At 36.7% G+C, this 19,080-nt stretch overlaps 3 protein-coding genes across 3 annotated transcripts; all 3 read right to left on the reverse strand.

Annotated features, from left to right (window-relative positions):
• Positions 1–101: 101 nt before the first annotated feature.
• On the reverse strand, positions 102–518 carry LOC104887037 (60S ribosomal protein L26-1). Its single transcript, XM_010671619.1, has one exon. It carries the CDS (start codon positions 516–518, stop codon positions 102–104), a length of 417 nt encoding a protein of 138 aa, XP_010669921.1.
• A 4,450-nt stretch (positions 519–4,968) lies between these two features.
• Positions 4,969–15,461, reverse strand: LOC104887009 (uncharacterized). Its single transcript, XM_010671586.2, has 9 exons — positions 15,258–15,461; positions 15,105–15,166; positions 14,888–14,978; positions 13,824–13,910; positions 13,665–13,718; positions 11,509–11,693; positions 8,257–8,339; positions 8,038–8,138; positions 4,969–5,438 (listed from the first exon to the last, which is right to left on the reverse strand). Exons 1-9 carry the CDS (start codon positions 15,303–15,305, stop codon positions 5,238–5,240), a joined length of 912 nt encoding a protein of 303 aa, XP_010669888.1. The 5' UTR covers positions 15,306–15,461; the 3' UTR covers positions 4,969–5,237.
• A 2,201-nt stretch (positions 15,462–17,662) lies between these two features.
• On the reverse strand, positions 17,663–18,319 carry LOC130590486 (uncharacterized). Its single transcript, XM_057392939.1, has one exon. The coding sequence runs from the start codon at positions 18,317–18,319 to the stop codon at positions 17,663–17,665; it is 657 nt and encodes a 218-aa protein (XP_057248922.1).
• Positions 18,320–19,080: the final 761 nt, after the last annotated feature.

Consider the following 19,080-nt stretch of genomic DNA (forward strand, 5'->3'; position numbering starts at 1 on the left):
CAACCTAAAGATAATCAAACATTGTTCTGCAATCTAACAACAAAAAACTATTCCGCAATATCAGATCCCTAAAAACGTATACACAACTACTAATAAAATCATTAAGCAGCAATAGATTTAGTTTTTTCCATATCGCTTTTACCACGACCGACGGCCTTACGTTCAAGCAATACCAGCCTGTCTTTGTCGAGCTTCAACTTGGTCAGAACCACTTTGGAAGGATGAATTCCTACTGGGACTGTTGACCCGTTGATCTTGTTCCGAGTGACCCGGTCGATGTAAATAACCCACTTCTTGCGATAACACTGAACGATTTTTCCTTCCCGACCCGCATAGGTTCCACGAACCACGAGTACTTCATCGTCTTTTTTCACGGGGAGAGAACGAACATTGTGCTTGTCTCTCAAGTTGACGGAAAGTGGAGCACTCATAATTTTACGGCGAATACTTGAAGGAGATGTGAAGTGTAATTTTCGGCATTTTCTTCTAGAGCTCGTAAGATTTGGATTGTGCTTCATTTTTGATAGAAATTTTTGACAGGCGCATGCGGAAGGTTAATGGACCAATTTTGTAATTTATGAATTTTTATTGATTGGAATAATTTGTTACAAACTTGGGGGAGATACATATGTTATGTGATATGCAAGGTTCCATAAGAGAACTCTTGCTTATGAATGTGGGAGGAAGTACATAATATGACTCCACATCCTACATACAATGCTAACACATATTTATAGGAGTGGTACATCTTAATCTAGAATATTCTACACTCAACTTTTATGATATAATAATATCTCATGCTAGATTATTCTAGATTTTTCATTCCTAGATTTTTCTATAATATGCCTTAATTCCAATAGATAGTTGTTTAGATAACTCTAGAATTCATCTTGATTTTTACACTAGATTTTTCTAGATTATTATTTCTAACACTCCCCCTTAATCTTGAAAAATCTGACTTTCATACTTGTAAATAATTTTGCTCAACTCCCCTATAATTGTATCCTTGTTGGGTCCTCCTTGAATTTGCAAAGATCAAAAGTTGCGCACTTATTTGGTGTTCTTGATGTCCTTGTGACCTTGTTAATGCTCCCCGGCCTTTATCTTCTTGTTTACTCCTCCACTTTTGCTTCCCTGGTATTCTTTGTGTGTGTTTTTTTTTTATTTGCTTGATTCATTGTTGGTAAACTCCATGCTCCTTGTTTCCTTCCATTTTCAGCATTTTGATTGTTGATCCGACTTATGATGTCTTCTTGCTTCAATATGTATTTTGGGTCTTTGCCAATCACATGCACTGTTGTTGGGTCTATTGCCCATCTTGTGCTTGGGTCTTGCCAGCTTGTTGTATTAGGGTCTAATGCCCTTTTATGCTCGAGCCTCTTTGCCCGACACATATTTGGGGTTTTTTTCTTTGCCCTTTGATAAATAGGGTTGACATTTTTTCAGTCACCCTTGAATGCATAGGGCTAGCTTGTATTTGCCACCCATATGCTTGTATTGTTGTGGCTTTGTTTAGCCAACAGCTTAATTTGGTTGGCATTTTAGCCACCATATGTATGTGCATGTGAAATGTATAATTACATATTGAATAATGAAACATGCATGGAGTAATGTTGAAAGAAACATGCATGATTAGGGAAGCATGCATATAATGACTTACCTTATTTTTGGTGAAAACTTGGAGGAGACAGAATCTTCTGGCTCTGATACCATGATAGAAATTTTTGACAGGCGCATGCGGAAGGTTAATGGACCAATTTTGTAATTTATGAATTTTTATTGATTGGAATAATTTGTTACAAACTTGGGGGAGATACATATGTTATGTGATATGCAAGGTTCCATAAGAGAACTCTTGCTTATGAATGTGGGAGGAAGTACATAATATGACTCCACACTCCTACATACAATGCTAACACATATTTATAGGAGTGGTACATCTTAATCTAGAATATTCTACACTCAACTTTTATGATATAATAATATCTCATGCTAGATTATTCTAGATTTTTCATTCCTAGATTTTTCTATAATATGCCTTAATTCCAATAGATAGTTGTTTAGATAACTCTAGAATTCATCTTGATTTTTACACTAGATTTTTCTAGATTATTATTTCTAACAATTTTCAGGGTAGTAGAGCTCAAGGTTCACAGTAATGGAGAATTGGAGAGTGGTTGTCACTTGTGACTTGTGTTGGTCTAGCTGTATTTATATGCCCATTTTAGGTTAGTATTTACTCATTTAGCGTGTTCATCACGGCGAATACTTGAGTCTTGAGGGAGCTTTTTAATACCCAAGAGTTCTAGGCCTCTTCATTGGGCCCGATTCCCATTGGCAACCCAATTATTTCATAATATGGATGGGCTCTAAAAGGGATGTTAATAAGTGGGCTGGGTATGGGTATTAAAAGTTTAAAAAGGGGTGGATATGGGCTTTAAATGACAAATATTTTGAGTTAGAAAAATAATTAATTATTTATATTTTATTTTTCATTTTTTTACATTTTTTCACATGCTTTTCTCTCTCCTCAATTCATCAACAAGACGACAATCAATATTTTCCCCTCAGATTATAACCCTAACCCAAATTCAAAACCCCCAATTCAACATTCATGCGATTTTCTTCAATGCTCCTACAATTTCGATCATTATTGAAGTTTCTTGAAGTTTTGTTCTTGAAATTAATTGTTTAAGCTTTTTATTGATGCTGGTTTGCAATTGAATTGAAAATTGTGACATTAAGTTATATTATGATTCGATTAACAATTTGATTGTTGTATGAATGTTGAGAATTGATGATTGGTTTTGGGGTTTTTTTGTATAAATTTGAAATTAGGTTTCTAATGTTGGGACCTCAACTGGAATTTTTCGTGGAATTTCTAGTCACCTTCTCTGGTACTCCATAATAGAAGTTTGGTGAAATTAAGGTGTAAAATGCCTTTTGGCTGGCAAGTTTCAGTATAATGTAAGAACACATGAATTAATTTGTTGTCTGTCAATGTCATACAAAAGTTTACTGATGCTAATGTTTGTTTTCACAATAGACCAAGATAAAATTAATGGACATTGACAGTGAGCACTGGGATCCAGAATAGTATAAACTGGATCATAGTAATTTATATGGACTTTCAAACTACTGTACTTTTGATGAATTATTATATTATTAAGAAAATAAATGGGCTAGGCCAGGGCGGGTCTCGTTGTCCCGGCCCGACCCGCTATTATTTTATACTAAGCCCTGCCCGGCCCGCTCCATTTTATTTCGGCCCGGCCCGACCCATTGAACAGGCCTACCCAAGACCAAGCCCAAGAATCCCTAAGAAAATATTTAAGGCCTGTTTGGTAAGGGGTGTTAAGGAAATGGAAAGGTAATTCAATTTTCCAATTTCTTACTATTCATATACTACGAATCTACGAGTATATTACACTAGAATATTGTGCACGCGATGCGTGCGATTTTTAGAAAGTCGTTTATTATTATATGCAATTTAAAAGCAAAACATGTTGATGGATGGATGCGGGTGATGCTCCACCCGCCCCGTACCCGATTTAACACAAACAAGAAGTTCCATATATGTGTGCAAAAACCCAGTATTTAGGGCATGTTTGGTTGGACTTTTTTTAATGGATTGGAATGAAGTTACAATCCATTCCCCATCCAATCTATTGTTTGGTTGCAACATTTTATCATGGAATCTCATACCCAAGGGATTCTAAATCCATTCCATACCCTTGGAATCTCATACCTACCTCACCCTTAAAGTTTCTCAACCCATTCGATCCATGCTAAAAACCCTAATTCTAAAAAAAAAGAGAAACAACCCCTATCATTACCACCTTGCCACCACCCAATTCAACCTCGTAACCACCAAATTTGACATCACTGCAACCCTATTCAACCTTGCTACCATTGTCACCTGCCACATCGAGCCGCGCTGCCCTTGCCCCACTGCTGACCTATCGCGTCGATGTCGACGCAGTGAGTCAAGGTGGTTGGAGCGGGTATGGCGCTTGGCTGAACTTGCTGTTGTGGTGGTTGGGCTTACCTTGATTGCCATGGTAGTTGATTGTTGCTAACAGCTTGTTACTAAACATCGCCTACTGCTCTGACTTCAAAAACATTAGAAAAAAAAATCAAAAAATTAAAAAAAAGAAATTGAAAAAAAAGAAAAATACCAAAACCCTCCCAGCCACCCCCACCACCTCGTAACCCCAGCCACCCCTCTCCTTCCTCCGTCGGTGGCCACCCACCTAAACTTCCTTAAATGGTCGGCTGGCACCCCCTACCCCGAAATAACCCCCTATCTTCCCCGTAACCCTAGCCTAAAACCCTCCTCTCTTCCCCCACCGGCGGCCACCACCCTTAACCCCCCAATATAGCCAAACGACATCCCTAGCCCCAAAACTACCCCGAAACCACCCCCCTTCCCCGACCCCGGAAAGAAACCCCCTTCCTTGAAGATGTATTAATTGTATCTAAAGTCTTGAAGATATCAGTGATCAACTTTTGCCCTGCTTGAGATTTCAGGATTATAATTGGGAATAAATGTACTCCAACCGGTTCAAATAGAGAGAAAGAAATCTTAAACGACTCCCCATAAATCAACTTGGTCAAATCCGTTTTGTACCTGACCTAAATTTATTTGAACCGAATATTAATCAATCTAAAATTTATTTATTTACAATAATAATCCAATATTCTATTTTAAAACACAATTAATTATTCCTCATAATTAATTGTATTTCAAGCCCAATCATTTTTAAAAACACCCAATTAATTATTCATAATAATTAATTATTTTTATTTATTATTTTACTAAATATTTTCAAAGATAATTTAAGATTGGAATAAGATTCAAACTTGTTAGAAATCCTACCACTACACCAAGCTCCCCTTGGTGAGTCAGTACCATTATTTCATATCCATCAACCATATACAAAGCAGAGATAAAATACAAGTAACAGGTGAATAAAAACAGGTTTCATTTTAGGAATTCAATATAAAGAATCTATCCTAAACCACTGCAGCTCTTCATTTTATCAAGAGCTGCCTCTTCCACCTTGACTAATTGACTACAAAATAATTCAACATCTGCCACCACACCAAGCTCCCCTCGGTAAGTCAGTAACATTATTTCATATCCATGAATCCATCAACCATATACAAAGCAGAGATACAATACAAGTAACAGGTAAATCAAACAGGTTTCACTGTTAGGAACTCAATATAAGAATCTATCCTAAACCACTGCAGCTCTTCACTTTATCTAGAGCTGCCTCTTCCATCTTGACTAATTGACTGCAAAATAATTCAACATTCTGTGCCTCATCTTCAAACGTGAACCTGGTTTCCTTCCATTGGTATTCACCCTCGCTAGTAAGAAGCTTGGCCAGCACATCGAAGCCTTTGCGATCTACTGACAGAATGTAGGCATCCTTCACAGCATATGGAAAACAAAAATGTTGTTTAGGAATCTGCACATAAGGAATTTCACCTACAAGAGATCTCGAGCAAAAGTAGCTAGAGCATTAAAACAAGATATGCCATTAAGTAATTTACATTCCCAGTTTCAAGACGACCTTAACTGTTTGATAAATAGTCCAACTCCGTTTGCGATGAGTCAGAATGAACTTGATACAAGCCTGAAATTCTATCTGTCCGAAAATCTAATCCAGAACTATTAATTCGTTCCAACGTCCGGGTCCTTGAATGATTCAAAGGCTCTTTAGTGAAAGAATAAATGAGGAAATTCCTTCGTCTAAGAAACAAGACAACTTGGCAAGAAACATAAAAGAGAGGAAATATGATACTTCGGCTCTATTATTTTGGACTGAGTAAATGGATATTCATTTCAATTCAGTTCAGATCACTTCAATTCAGACTTATTCTTTCAGTTCATACTACAACTTATTATTATTATTGTTATTGTTGTTGTTGTTGTTGTTGTTGTTGTTGTTGTTAATAATATTATTATTATTATTATTATTATTATTATTATTATTATTATTATTATTACTACTATTATTATTATTAATTATTATTATTATATTCTTCTTATTATTATATTCTTATTATATTATTGTTATTGTCATCATTATTATTATTATTTCTTTTATATTATTATTATTATTGTTGTTGAGATTTTTGGCAATGTCACTTTTAAGCTTTTTGGAGGGTATTTTTTTGACCCGTTGAATACTACCTCCGTTTCTTTTTAATTGTTACACTTTGACATTTTACACTATTCACAAATTGCACTTTGACCCTCGTTTGTGATTTATACGTGAACAAAAACAGTCATGTGGGATCTTGTTAGATTCGTATTAGTATGTATTTTATTAATATGTAGTTTTTATATTTTTACAAATACAAAATTAGAGATATAAAGGCTCAAAGTAGTGCATCGGCATGCGTGAAAAGTGTAAATGTAACAATTAAAAAGAAACGGAGGTAGTATAAAATAAGGGAGACAAGTGATAAAAAAAAAAAAGTAACTTTTGGTGAAGGAAGCGAAAGATAGAAAAGTAATACTCCCTCTGATTTATTTTGTTGTTCCTATTTTGAATAGTTTGGTGAGAGGAAATTGGTTAAAGTAGGAAGAACTCTCGAAAACAGAGTATTACTTAATGGTGGGTGAAGAACTCCAAAAAAATAAGTTTAAACAATTTAGCAATTAAAAAAAAGAAAAATATAAATGTAGCAATTAAAAGAAACAAAAGGAGTATTCTAAATTTTCTAATAATCTTGTTCCATACGATCTCCAACCCAAAAATATTATTAGTTCATATCATTATTATTCTACTTATAATTTTTAATATTACTCAATTCATAAGAATATTATTATATTTATGCATATTATTAGTATTATGAATATAAAAGAGAAATTCCTTTTTTCTTTTACGCGCAATTCTCTATTACTTGCAATGTTTCTAGTTTTGGCAATATATTCTCTCTTTCTCTCTCCTAGTACATGGGTTCTTTTTCATTCTTCCTATCTCTCTCCTCTCCTAGGTCCTTGTGCAAAGGGAAACGTTGCTAGTCATTAAAAACGGAGGAAGTGTATAGCAAATAATAATGTAGAACAGTAACTGTTGTTGTACAATGTGAAAATATTGTGGTGGTATCAAAAAGTAGGGGAGAGAGAACAAAGCTATCGGAAGGAATTCCCCAAAATATTATCTCATTTTACTCGGTTAAAGTTGGAAGATGAAGAGGAATAGCAAATCAAAACTGGGAGAAGATACATTCAGGGTCCGTTTGGTAGAGTGTAAAACGTTTTCCTTGAAAACTATTTTCCTATTTTACATTGTTTGGTTTGGTGTAAAATATTAAAATGTAAAACTTGGGATGGAAAACCATTTTCCACCCCATTGAAAACATTTTCCCCCAAAATTGGGAGGAAAACATTTTCCACCACTCCTCTTTGTACATTCCTTTTACTACCTCTTTCATTTTCCTTGTTTTCCATCATTTTTTTACATGCAACCAAACAATGGAAAACTAATTTTATAATTTTGTTTTCCATTGTAAATTGTTTTCCATGAAAATCATTTTACATTGAAAATGTTTTACATCCAACCAAACGGAGCCTCAGTAAGAAAGAACAATGCATTAAACATGCCATAGATATTATCAAACACAACCGACAACTAAATGAAGAACAAAATTGGCTATGGTAACGCTAGCTCAAATAAATTTAAAATTTTTGTTAAAAAGAAGAAAAGGCATGCATCCTATTCTAAACTAATATCAAACATAAGTGGATCCAGATGTAGTCCACAGGAAACAAATCTAAAATTCAGTGCATCAAGATACATTTAAAAAGGTAAGCTTCAACATAGTGCATATGTTCAAGATTCACTTCTTTGATAATATTATACAGTTATACTCCTCCTGCCAGCCTTTGTTAGTAAGATAAGGAACAAGAATTAAGAGAACCTTTATGCCCTAAGATAAATTAGACAACCATTTATTCCGAAAGGAGAGTGTCATGCTAGAAATCCTATCACAGTTTATGAGAAATTCATTTCTTACCTTGGCATTCACATTTAAGAGGGAAATACATAAAACAACTAGTGTTCTACGCCTTATCTCACTCTGATTGATGCCATCAATTAGCTTTGCAGCGTAAGGGGCTACAGAGAAGAAAATAATGTTAATTAGGATGTGAATTAAATGTAGATTATATAATCTAACAAAGTAATATCTTTTAAAAAAAAAGGATCAGGAAATTCTTTTCAATAAGAATCTTACATAATTTATCAGCCTTTGATGTTCGAAAATCATCAGGATCCACTTCATGATTGCCACCATTCCCATCAATGAACATGCAAGAGCTGGAACAAAGATATAACAGGGAAAATGACAAACTTATGTTGGAATTTCCCCAATACAGCAGAATATAACCACACTCTGCAAAGTAACATAAAGTGTTACTTCAAGCACCATCACCCCTAGCAACATGATCCATATATATTTGAAACAGATCTAATAACAGCCAAAAGTCACATGGTGGAATGCCTATTACGATAGCACCCCAGAACCCCTTTGTGAGAACTCTCAGCCAACTTAAAGCAAACATAAGCACTCTATCTTTCCAATGTAAACTGAATAGTTTTGGTCGATAATTTCCAGAATATATACAGTATTACCATTCATTCCAACATAAATGAGAAGGCAATAGCATTTATCAAACAAAGTCTGACAGACAAGGCTGGACGGATATATATAGAAATTACTTGTACCTAACATTTTAAGAATCAAATCAACTGTCACACTATACAGCTATCCAGGTGCCCTCATACGCGGCTAGCGTCCACAGTGGAGTAAGGAAAGATGGAGATACCCAGGTTATCCCTCTGTCATAGACTACTGGACCCGCTACTGAATGAGGAATAGACGAAATGATAATTCAGAGTATAGCAAGTACATCATAAGCGGAATGGTAAAATATTGCTAAAATGTAAATTATGACTCTTAGTATTTCAAAGCAACCATTGACCTTATCCTACTTCCAACTCATAAAAATGACCACGGTAGGCAGTAAAAGTCCAGCAACCCAGAGACCATTAGTACCTTGCAGAATTGATACCGGGAACGTGGTACGTGGCCACGTTCCAGGGGACGCGTCCCGGAACGTGGTACGTGGTCTAGGAGTCCATCTGGTTTACTCTAGAGGTTGCGTTCCGCGTTCCCGTTTCCGTACCACGTTCCGAAACGTTCTGCATTCCATGTAACAATGCCTTGCAGGAGTAAGGATATATTCTCTTCACCTAGAATAAGGTTATTTTGTCTGAATCTATTATAATCTAGTCTGTTTGGTCTGAATTTTCTAGTCTGGTCTGGTCTCCTGTTGTGATTTAACTTTGACCATTGACACTAATCTATATGGGGAAAAACATATCCATATGGGATCTTGTTGAATCTACCAACTAAAGCTAAAATGTAAAGAAGCATAAAATTTTGCTTTTCTGACCAACCTCCCAGCAGTAATTTCCAGCCTCAAGTTTAATGTAGACTTCTATATTGATATGCTAATAGTTCTCAGTTTCTATAAGCTATGTGTTAAATTATACACACACCTTCATCATGGATATAAGTCCAACATGCCACTCATTGATCTCCTCTTCTATTACACATAGCCATGTTGTGCTTAAAGATGAGAAATTAAGAAGCTTCAAGATCTCAATTTCACCACTTCCATTTACCCTTTCTACTTTTATAGCTTGTCTTGCATTACCCATCACTTAGCCAATGAGCTACAAAACATTTATTTTCTGATTAATTAAGCTTTCAGAGACCTATCATGCAATGACAATTAGATCTAGGCTGTGTCACGGCATCACAACCGCATTGAAAAGGTTTTGGAGCTGAATGAGATATTAGGCTGTAACAGCCACAAACCATCCACATTGCCCTCGGAAGTGGTTCTGTGACCGTCATGATCGCGAACATATCCGAGATTAAACACCATGATGCAACTAGCAACTAAAACCAACAGGAAATGAGAAAGTACTTAAGCAGTTATGAGGCAAATACATGATCAGCTTATCTATAAAGTTCATCTTCTTTGAGCTTTACGAAATTGGGTGCAAATGATCCCTCTAGAAGTAGACTCAATGCACTTTCTAATGAATCTCACGTCACATTAAACTAAGGTCGACTGGCACATATACTAACATATGCCTTCATATAATGTGGAATATTATAATTTTTTAACGAGCGTGAGTGGATGTTTAAGACATAGGGAAATAATTAACGGGTCAAAAGCTTAATATGAGTCCCATGTAGTGGGACAAGAGAGGAAGAAAGCAGGAAAGAAACTTACCTTAGAAAAAGGATAAAACAAAAGTGACTATAACTTCAAAGAAAGGATAAAAATGGAAAGTTGGTACACAACAGGAGTACATGGCAGAGGGAGTATGAGCCACCACCCTCTTAATCCAACTACTATTGTCATAGTTAAAAAAACTTGCAATTACTATGTCTAATCTTTTTAAGAATGAGCTTCATACCCAAGCCACTCTTAGTCTACAAAGTAGGGTGCTGGAAAATTATGCCTAGCCAGCTTTGCCGCGCTCATAATCAGCGTGAAGCTTACACTAACCCCCTTGAAAGATTTGATTGTTGCTCTTCTTCCTTTTCTTTCTTTTTTCAGGGAGGCAGGGAAGGTGGATCTAAAAAGGGGATAATTAAATTTTTTTACAACTGTTTCAAACCTGAACTTATCTAAAAAAAAATTACACGATAGAACTCTACTTCTGCACTTTCAATTTGGTGGAAGAAATTTTTTATTTCAATATAACAAGTCTTATTATATGAACCTTTATATGAATAAATAACTCGATTCTTATCAAATAAATCTTATTATCTCGATCAATTATTATTAGATAAGTTATTAATTTATATCTAGAAAGGAAATTCAATTATTTATCTTAGCCAGATATTTGAAAGTGAAAAACAGCAGAAGTGGAGTGTTACCACAGCATTTCCGGTTTTAATCAAACTGAAGTTGAAGGGTACACAGTAGACAACCAAAACAAATAAAGTGTGCCATCACATTTCTCATGCAGTGAGCTTTCAGCTAGTAGCTCGCAGGTCGAACATAATCATATGACCGTCTAGGTCGGATCTACATGCAGAATAAAATCCCAAGGCAATTTCCTTGAAAAACATCATCACTTGCCCTTTATTTAAACAAACTTCTTTAGGCTGGCATTTAAGCACCGTCATGAGTAAGAGATTTCAGATTAAGTTGACTCATGATAAGACCCTCGGCTGCCAAGTCATAGAACCAAAGCACTTAGAATATTCACATGCAGTTATTAGCTGTTGATTGGTATAAACATCCATCAGTATGCTACATTAAAGCAACTGCATGTAAGAGTGTTTCAAGGACAGATTTAAATAGATTATATGACAATTGAATTGAAAAAAGGGTTCGTTGACAAAATCACTAACTGTTACTTCAATTCAAAATGAAAGAAAAGCAGAAACATTGTTTACCTGACATTGAATTTGTAAACAGCATGATCTTCTTCATTATCCAGAAGCTCCACGAGGTTCTCACTTCGAGAAGTGTGACCAAAAGTTGAAGAGCTCAAAATACCAGAAACTGCATAACTTGACTCAATTATTTCCTTCTGTTCAGACATTATCATTTCCCTGAGACTTTCAGTGGCAGACCTAACCTGAAAGGATGGAACAAATAAAGCCTTTAGAGACTGATGCATGGTGGGCTAATGAAGGATTTCATAATTTTTGAAGCAAGAACAAGAGGATTCTTTTTTAGGGTTTTTGGGTACACAACTAAATTGATTGATATGAATTTAAATCAAATCCAATGCACAGAGCTATATGATTCCTAACCATTAATTAAAATGCAATCACGAGAATAATAGAGGATTTTTGTCGAAGACAATTTTACAAAGGAGAGTAACAAAGACCAAAGCGAAGATTTCTCATTCAATATTATCATCAAAGGCAGATTACAACTGTAAGGTAGTCCCTGTTTATCTGGCGGAACTTCATAACATAAATAAAGCTTAATGAACTTCTCGTATAACATTGAAAGGCTAAGATTAATTGCAAAGTCATATGGGTCACTGCCCACTGGAACTCACAATGTGGAAGAACCAATACAGGACATTGAAAGTAAAATCACAAAAGAGCAGCAGCAGGAGTTGCACAGCCAAATCATTTGACAGACGTGCATGCCAATCCTGGAAGCTTGAGAACAATTTCTAGACAAGTTGGCATAGTTACTCATGCTGGGGAGGTATGACAACTCGCACCTCCTAGAGGCCTAGACAAGCTTCTCTGCAAAAGCTAGGTGCGTTTTATTTGGCACGACCCATTGTGCCGCACCTGTTTTCCATATATTTCTTTCCAAGACTCCAAAGGTCCTTTCAGCCTCCAATTGCTTGTTAACTCAATCTTAAATTTCTAACCGATGTATGGCCTACACAAACTAAAGAAAGCATGTAAACTGAGATAGTGCTACTAAGACTGAAAAGTCATCCAACTAACCATATGGGAGCACAAACTATCACTGGATTGGAAATAAGATGTCTACTACCACTTCAAACTCAACTCAAGAGATCATGGCCTTACATCAAAGACAAATTTACTTAAAGAAATATAAAGGAATAATATAAATGAGGATAGAAGCGAAGAAAAATTTATCAACCCAAAGCACCTCGTATAGAGATCCATTTATCGTTTTGAAGATTACCAAGAACCTCAATTGTTCGAAGTAGAAAGTCTACCTAACTACAAAACTTCCCAGATTTACTCCTATTTATGTCCCCACAAGAGAAGAAAACGACAACACTTAAGAGACAGTAAAGCAATAGCATAGTAAGGTATGCAAGTACAGGATCTTGCATTCTATACAATTACAAATCATAACATCTTCCAGAACTCGAGAATAAAATTAAATAATAGGAATTCAGCCTGGTAAACTCAACGCCCATATGCATTATCTGCCATGTGATATGTTTCCACTAGCCGTCATTATTGCAAAAGTTTTAGAAATTGATAAGCATGTATGAACAAACCAAAATCAGAACACAAGGCCATCACAAACAGATTGAAGGTCAAGCCTCTAATTTTATTCATGATATTCACCTAAAGATATTCTCTTTTTCACTGAGCATGCAAAAACAAGGGCATCTGGCCACAGGTCACAAGTTCATTACAAGAGGATCCACAACATAAGACCTATCCAGTCTCCCCCCTCCACAAACACTACTTTATCCCTCCTCTTTTACCACCAGTCCACCACGCACTACTAACATACACCAAAGTGACTAGATCCCCCGCCCCCTGTGGGATGTTCATGCTTGGTCACCACAATAGACCGGGTTACAGAGACACCTACAAATAAGAGTAAGAAGGTGTCCTTTCCTCCATTTTTTGCTTGGGTAATCACATGCCTTCACGTCAGTTGGTTTTCCAAAGAGGACCTGGTGCACTCCAAACATAGCAGGTCAAGAAGCAACTCTTCTATTAGGCCTTAAGGAAAGAGCACTAAAACAACATTTATTAAAATTTAACTGGGAGTAGTACCAACAGCCACATAAAACAAGAACACGAGTGATATTTTTTCCTTTTCATTCAAAAGTGATATATCTGTACCAATAAAAGTAAAGCCAATTTACCTTCTCTTCTCTTAAAGGATAAACTTCACCAGTCAAAGCAATTCGAGCTGGAAGCTGTAAGTGCAACACAAACAAAACAAAGAAGAAGATCATCAAGTACCAAAATATAATTTCTACTTGACAAGACACTCTGATAAAAGATTGCATTTCACGACCGACCTTTTTCATTGACCTAAGTAAATTTGAAAGTGGTCCGGGGTAAGGCCTGGCAACAGCAAAGGAAGCACGCTCATCAATCATAGTATTCTGCATCCAAGAAAAACCACAAGTTCAAAGGTTAACTCCAAAAATTGCAACTTCCTCTAGACTGACAAGACAAAACTTGAAGAAGCGGCAGTATAAGAACACAAAACACAAGTAAAGGTGGACTCTAAATATGACAGAAAGTGCTTAGACACGATCAGACATAGTTTGATATATATCAAATTAAGTGACACATAGCCATGCAAATCAAAATGAAAAGATGGAAACCTCAAATTTTTAAAACAGAAGAAAGATGGAGAGATTTTCAAAACATTTTATCATTACTTCTCAAAGGACGCACTGACGTAGCTCTTATAAGTAAGGATATTAATCTGATAAACCAGTAACCGCTTCCAGAGCAAAGAATTGTCAGTTAACTTCAGAAGAACCTCCGGAAGTTCTGGTACAAAGCAAAGGACCTAAGTTTCCAATTGGATGCTCTCTTTAATTATGTGTGACGCTCTATAATAAGAAACCTTATATTTCGAATACTTAGAAGAGTAAAACCTAATCTAGGTTAAATCAATTGTGTTAGTGAGTGAACCTAATATAATCTGAAACCCTCCTAATTCAGATCCAAGGTGAGTGAACCCTTGGAAAACCTTCAATTTCTTTCAATTAAGTGAAGATTGCATGGAACTAAGCTAGTATCCATCCCGACACATATCATTGCATCCGCATCCTCTATATGCACAACCTACGTAATATAACTTCGACAATTACATCAAGATCATAAAATATAAAAATAAAAAGTGAGTTCATTCATCATAAACCCAGGTCTACCATGTACATGGTGCACCCAAGACAAATTTTTGCACATGTGCTCATTTGAAACTCTCATTTGGATGATTTCAAATAAGCAATGAGCAAAAATATAGTCTTAGGTGTACAATGCTCCCAGTACAATGGGGTGTATGATGAATTTCTCGAAAATTTGTCCAATGTGTGAATAATTAAAGGAATGAACATAAATTACATACCACATTATGTGAATCTTTTACAGGAACCCAAATATACGGTTTCCCCTTTCGGAGCAAATATTTCACTCTTGATGAATATATTTCCTGCTTGCTAAGAAAAAGTTAAGTGTCACCAACAGAAATCATCACACAACTCCAAAAAATTAATACAGTAACTTTGTATTACAACAAAAATAAAAATAAAAACATGATTTTGAAGTTACCACTTTGAAGTTACCTTCCTTTCGAATCAGCTTTAATGGTGTTGAGATTGCCATGCCAATTTGACGCCAAAATATTCTGCAAAATTAGGGTAATTTGAAGTGTAAGATTTGAGTTTCGCGAAATGGAAATTCAGTTAAATTTTTGGAGAAGAGAGAGAAAGAAGAACCTTGCATTTCTCAGCTAGGGTTGAAACCGTGGATTTGCTTCCTTTCATTAGAAGTATCAAGTATGGTATTGCTCTTCAGTGTTTGATGAAATGACTGAGAGGGAAAACGTTGAGTAAAAAACAAAAAGAAGAGAGAAACTACTAGGTTCGTTATTTCTGACCCTATTGAAAATTCAACAATGAAAATTCAACAATGAAAATGTAAAAGGTCCGGTCGAGATCACACATCCTCTATAACTACTAACTAGCATTTTTTGCAAGTCATACATGCGTGTTATAATTTATATTAACTATTGTATTATAGAGAGATTTTAAGCAAGGTTGGAGAGTAAGCTCTTGTTGTTGTATTGTTTATTTTCTCCCGCGAAGTGCGGTATATATAGTGCCGGGTGAATAATTCACCCGGTGATACATCAAATCACTGCATAACTACAGTGTAATGTCTAATCATGGGCGGCGCCGTTTTATCCGTTCACTGTTTACATAGAATATTACAACACTCCCCCTTGAACGGATCTTAAAACATATATTACGGGGTGACAACTGCCTCATTAAAAACTTTACATTTGAAAAACCCTAATGGGATAAAAACAAAGAAAAAGAGTACAGTTGGGCTCTGATATGCCTATATGCTTTTCTGCCTCGTTAAAACCTTGCCAAGAAAAACCCTATGGGATAAAAACTTGGACGAAGGAAAAAGAGTACAGAGCATATGGCGCTCCCCCTCAATTTAACGTATATCACGAAGGCGACGCAGACCAGTTAGGTGTACAAGCTCTTGGAATTGCTTTGCTGGTAATGCCTTTGTGAGTAGGTCGGCTAAATTGTCGCATGATTGAACTTGTGTGACATTAATTATTCCTTCCTTCTCCAAATCATGAGTGGAAAAGAATTTGGATCGATATGCTTTGTTCTGTCACCTTTGATATAGCCTTCTTTAATTTGTGCAATGCAAGCGGTATTATCTTCATGGATTATAGTTGGACTTCTTGTGTCTCTTTGATACCACTTTCCCTGAGTATATGATGAGTCAAAGATCTCAACCATACACATTCTCTACCAGCTTCATAGAGTGCGATTAATTCAGCTTGTTTGATGAAGTAGCTGTTAGAGTCTGTTTTGTTGACTTCCAAGAGATTGTGTATTTCCATAGCTAAAAATATAACCTGTTTGCGATTTTGCCTTGACTGGAGCTGATAGGTAACCTGCGTCGGCATATCCTACAAGGGTAGGATTTCCGTCTCGTGGATAGAATAATCCCATATCCGTTGTCCCGCGTATATAGCGGAGTAAGTGTTTCACTCCACTCCAGTGCCTGTTTGTAGGTTCGGAGCTATATCTAGCTAATAAATTGACCGAGAATGCAATGTCTGGTCTAGTATTAATGGCTAAGTACATTAGGGCTCCAATGGCACTTAGGTACGGTACTTCGGGACCGAGTATATCCTCACCTTCTTCCCTAGGGCGGAAAGGATCTTCATCAATTTTTAAGCGACGAACAACCATAGGTGAACTCAACGGATGTGATTTGTCCATATAGAACCTTTTTAGCACTTTCTCGGCATAATTGGATTGGTGAACAAGTATTCCATCCTTTAGGTGTTCGATTTGTAATCCAAGACAAAATTTGGTTTTTCCAAGGTCTTTCATCTCGAATTCCTTCATCATGCATTTAGCGATTTCTTCAATTTCATCGGGTGTCCCGATGATATTTAAGTCATCAACATATACTGCAATTATAACGAACCCTTTTTCGGTTTGTTTGATGAAGACACATGGACATATTTGGTCGTTCTTGTAGCCTCGATTTATGAGGTATTCACTAAGACGGTTGTACCACATCCTTCCAGATTGTTTTAAACCGTAAAGTGATTTTTTCAATTTTATGGAATGTAACTTCCGAGGTTTTGACCTCAAGGATTCAGGTAGTTCAAGTCCTTCTGGGACTCTCATATGGATATCACTGTCAAGCGACCCATAGAGATATGCTGTCACGACATCCATAAGGCGCATTATAGTCCTTTGCATGCAGATAGACTTATAAGGAATCTTAGTGTCGTGGCATCTACCACTGGAGAGTATGTTTCCTCATAGTCAATTCCAGGTCTCTGGGAGAAACCTTGGGCTACAAGTCTGGCCTTGTATCGTATGATTTCATTTTTCTCATTTCGCTTTCGCACGAAGACCCATTTATATCCAACGGGTTTTATTCCCTTTGGGGTTTGGGCTATAGGGCCAAACACTTCTCGTTTTTTGAGAGATTTCAATTCTACCTGAATGGCCTCTTTCCATTTAGGCCAATCACTCCTTCGTCGACATTCATCCACTGATCTTGGTTCGGTGTCCTCGATATCAGTGGTGATTCTGTGGCTATTGAATATGCAAATATTTCATCAATCGGGTTTTTACCCTATTCCATTGCTTTTAGAATGGACAAAATTTATTGAAATTTCGTGATTGTCGATGCTAGCATTTTCATGCTCCCCCTCAGATGCAGCATCTGATTCTTTGAGTTCATTTTCGGGATTCATGGCGTTTTTATCGTTTGAAAATTGTTCCACTTTAGAAGAATCATCAGTTTTCTCATTATTGGTGTCTATTCTTCTAGACTTCCTCGGTTTCAAGTCTTTGGCTCCGAGTGGTCTTCCGCGCCTTTTGCGTGTTATAGATTCATTTGCAAGTTGATTTTCCGCTTTTTCTCTTGGAATTTCAACCCGTGCAGGAGCATTTACAGCAGGTATATGTGATTTTATCACTCCTTTTGAATCAGTGAATGCATCTGGCAATTGATTGGCAATGTTTTGCAAGTGTATAATTTTCTGAACTTCCTGCTCACACATATTTGATCTTTGATCAATATATGATAAATTTTTGGCATTCCATGATATTTCATTCCAACATGGGCCTGCTTTATCTCCCCCTAAGGTTGGGAAAATTGTCTCATCAAAGTGACAATCCGCGAACCGAGCGGTGAAAAGATCACCAGTTAACGGTTCTAGATATCTTATGATGGACGGTGATTCAAATCCAACATAGATTCCCAACCTTCTTTGTGGGCCCATCTTAGTACGTTGTGGTGGTGCTATGGGAACGTAGACTGCACACCACAAATTCGTAGGTGAGCAAGGCTTGGTTCCTTTCCAACCACTAACTGTAGTGGGGATAGATCATGCTTGGCGCTCGGCCTTAGTCTCAGTAAAGCCGCAGCATGTAGTATGGCATGTCCCATGTAGAAGATGGGAGTTTGATTTCATGAGTAATGGCCTCGCAACTAATTGTAGTCGCTTTATGAATGCTTCCGCTAGGCCGTTTTGTGTGTGAACATGGGCTACAAGATGTTCCACGTCTATCCCAATTGACATACAATAGTCATTAAAAGTGCGGGATGTGAATTCTCCGGCATTATCAAGCCGGATTTTCTTTATGGGATAGTCTGGGAATTGAGCCCTTAGACGCGTAATTTGTGCTAGCAGTTTTGCAAAAGCAACATTCCTTGTTGATAGGAGACTAACGTGAGACCAACGTGTTGATGCGTCTATCAACACCAGAAAGTATCTGAATGGTCCACATGATGGGTGTATGGCCCGCAAATATCTCCTTGGATTCTTTCTAGGAATGCAAGATTTTCACCTTCAAGTTTATTTTTAGATGGTCTTATGATTAATTTGCCAAGGGAACAAGCCTTACAATTATGCTCATTTGAGTGTGGGGCCCGTATGTTTTTCAACGGATGCCCATTTGAGCTTCGGACGATTTTCGTCATCATGCTTGTTCCTGGGTGACCCAAGCGATCATGCCACAAGTAAATATTGCTTGGTTGTCT

Source organism: Beta vulgaris, chromosome 2, assembly GCF_026745355.1.
Source record: "Beta vulgaris subsp. vulgaris cultivar EL10 chromosome 2, EL10.2, whole genome shotgun sequence".
NCBI lineage: Eukaryota > Viridiplantae > Streptophyta > Magnoliopsida > Caryophyllales > Amaranthaceae > Beta > Beta vulgaris.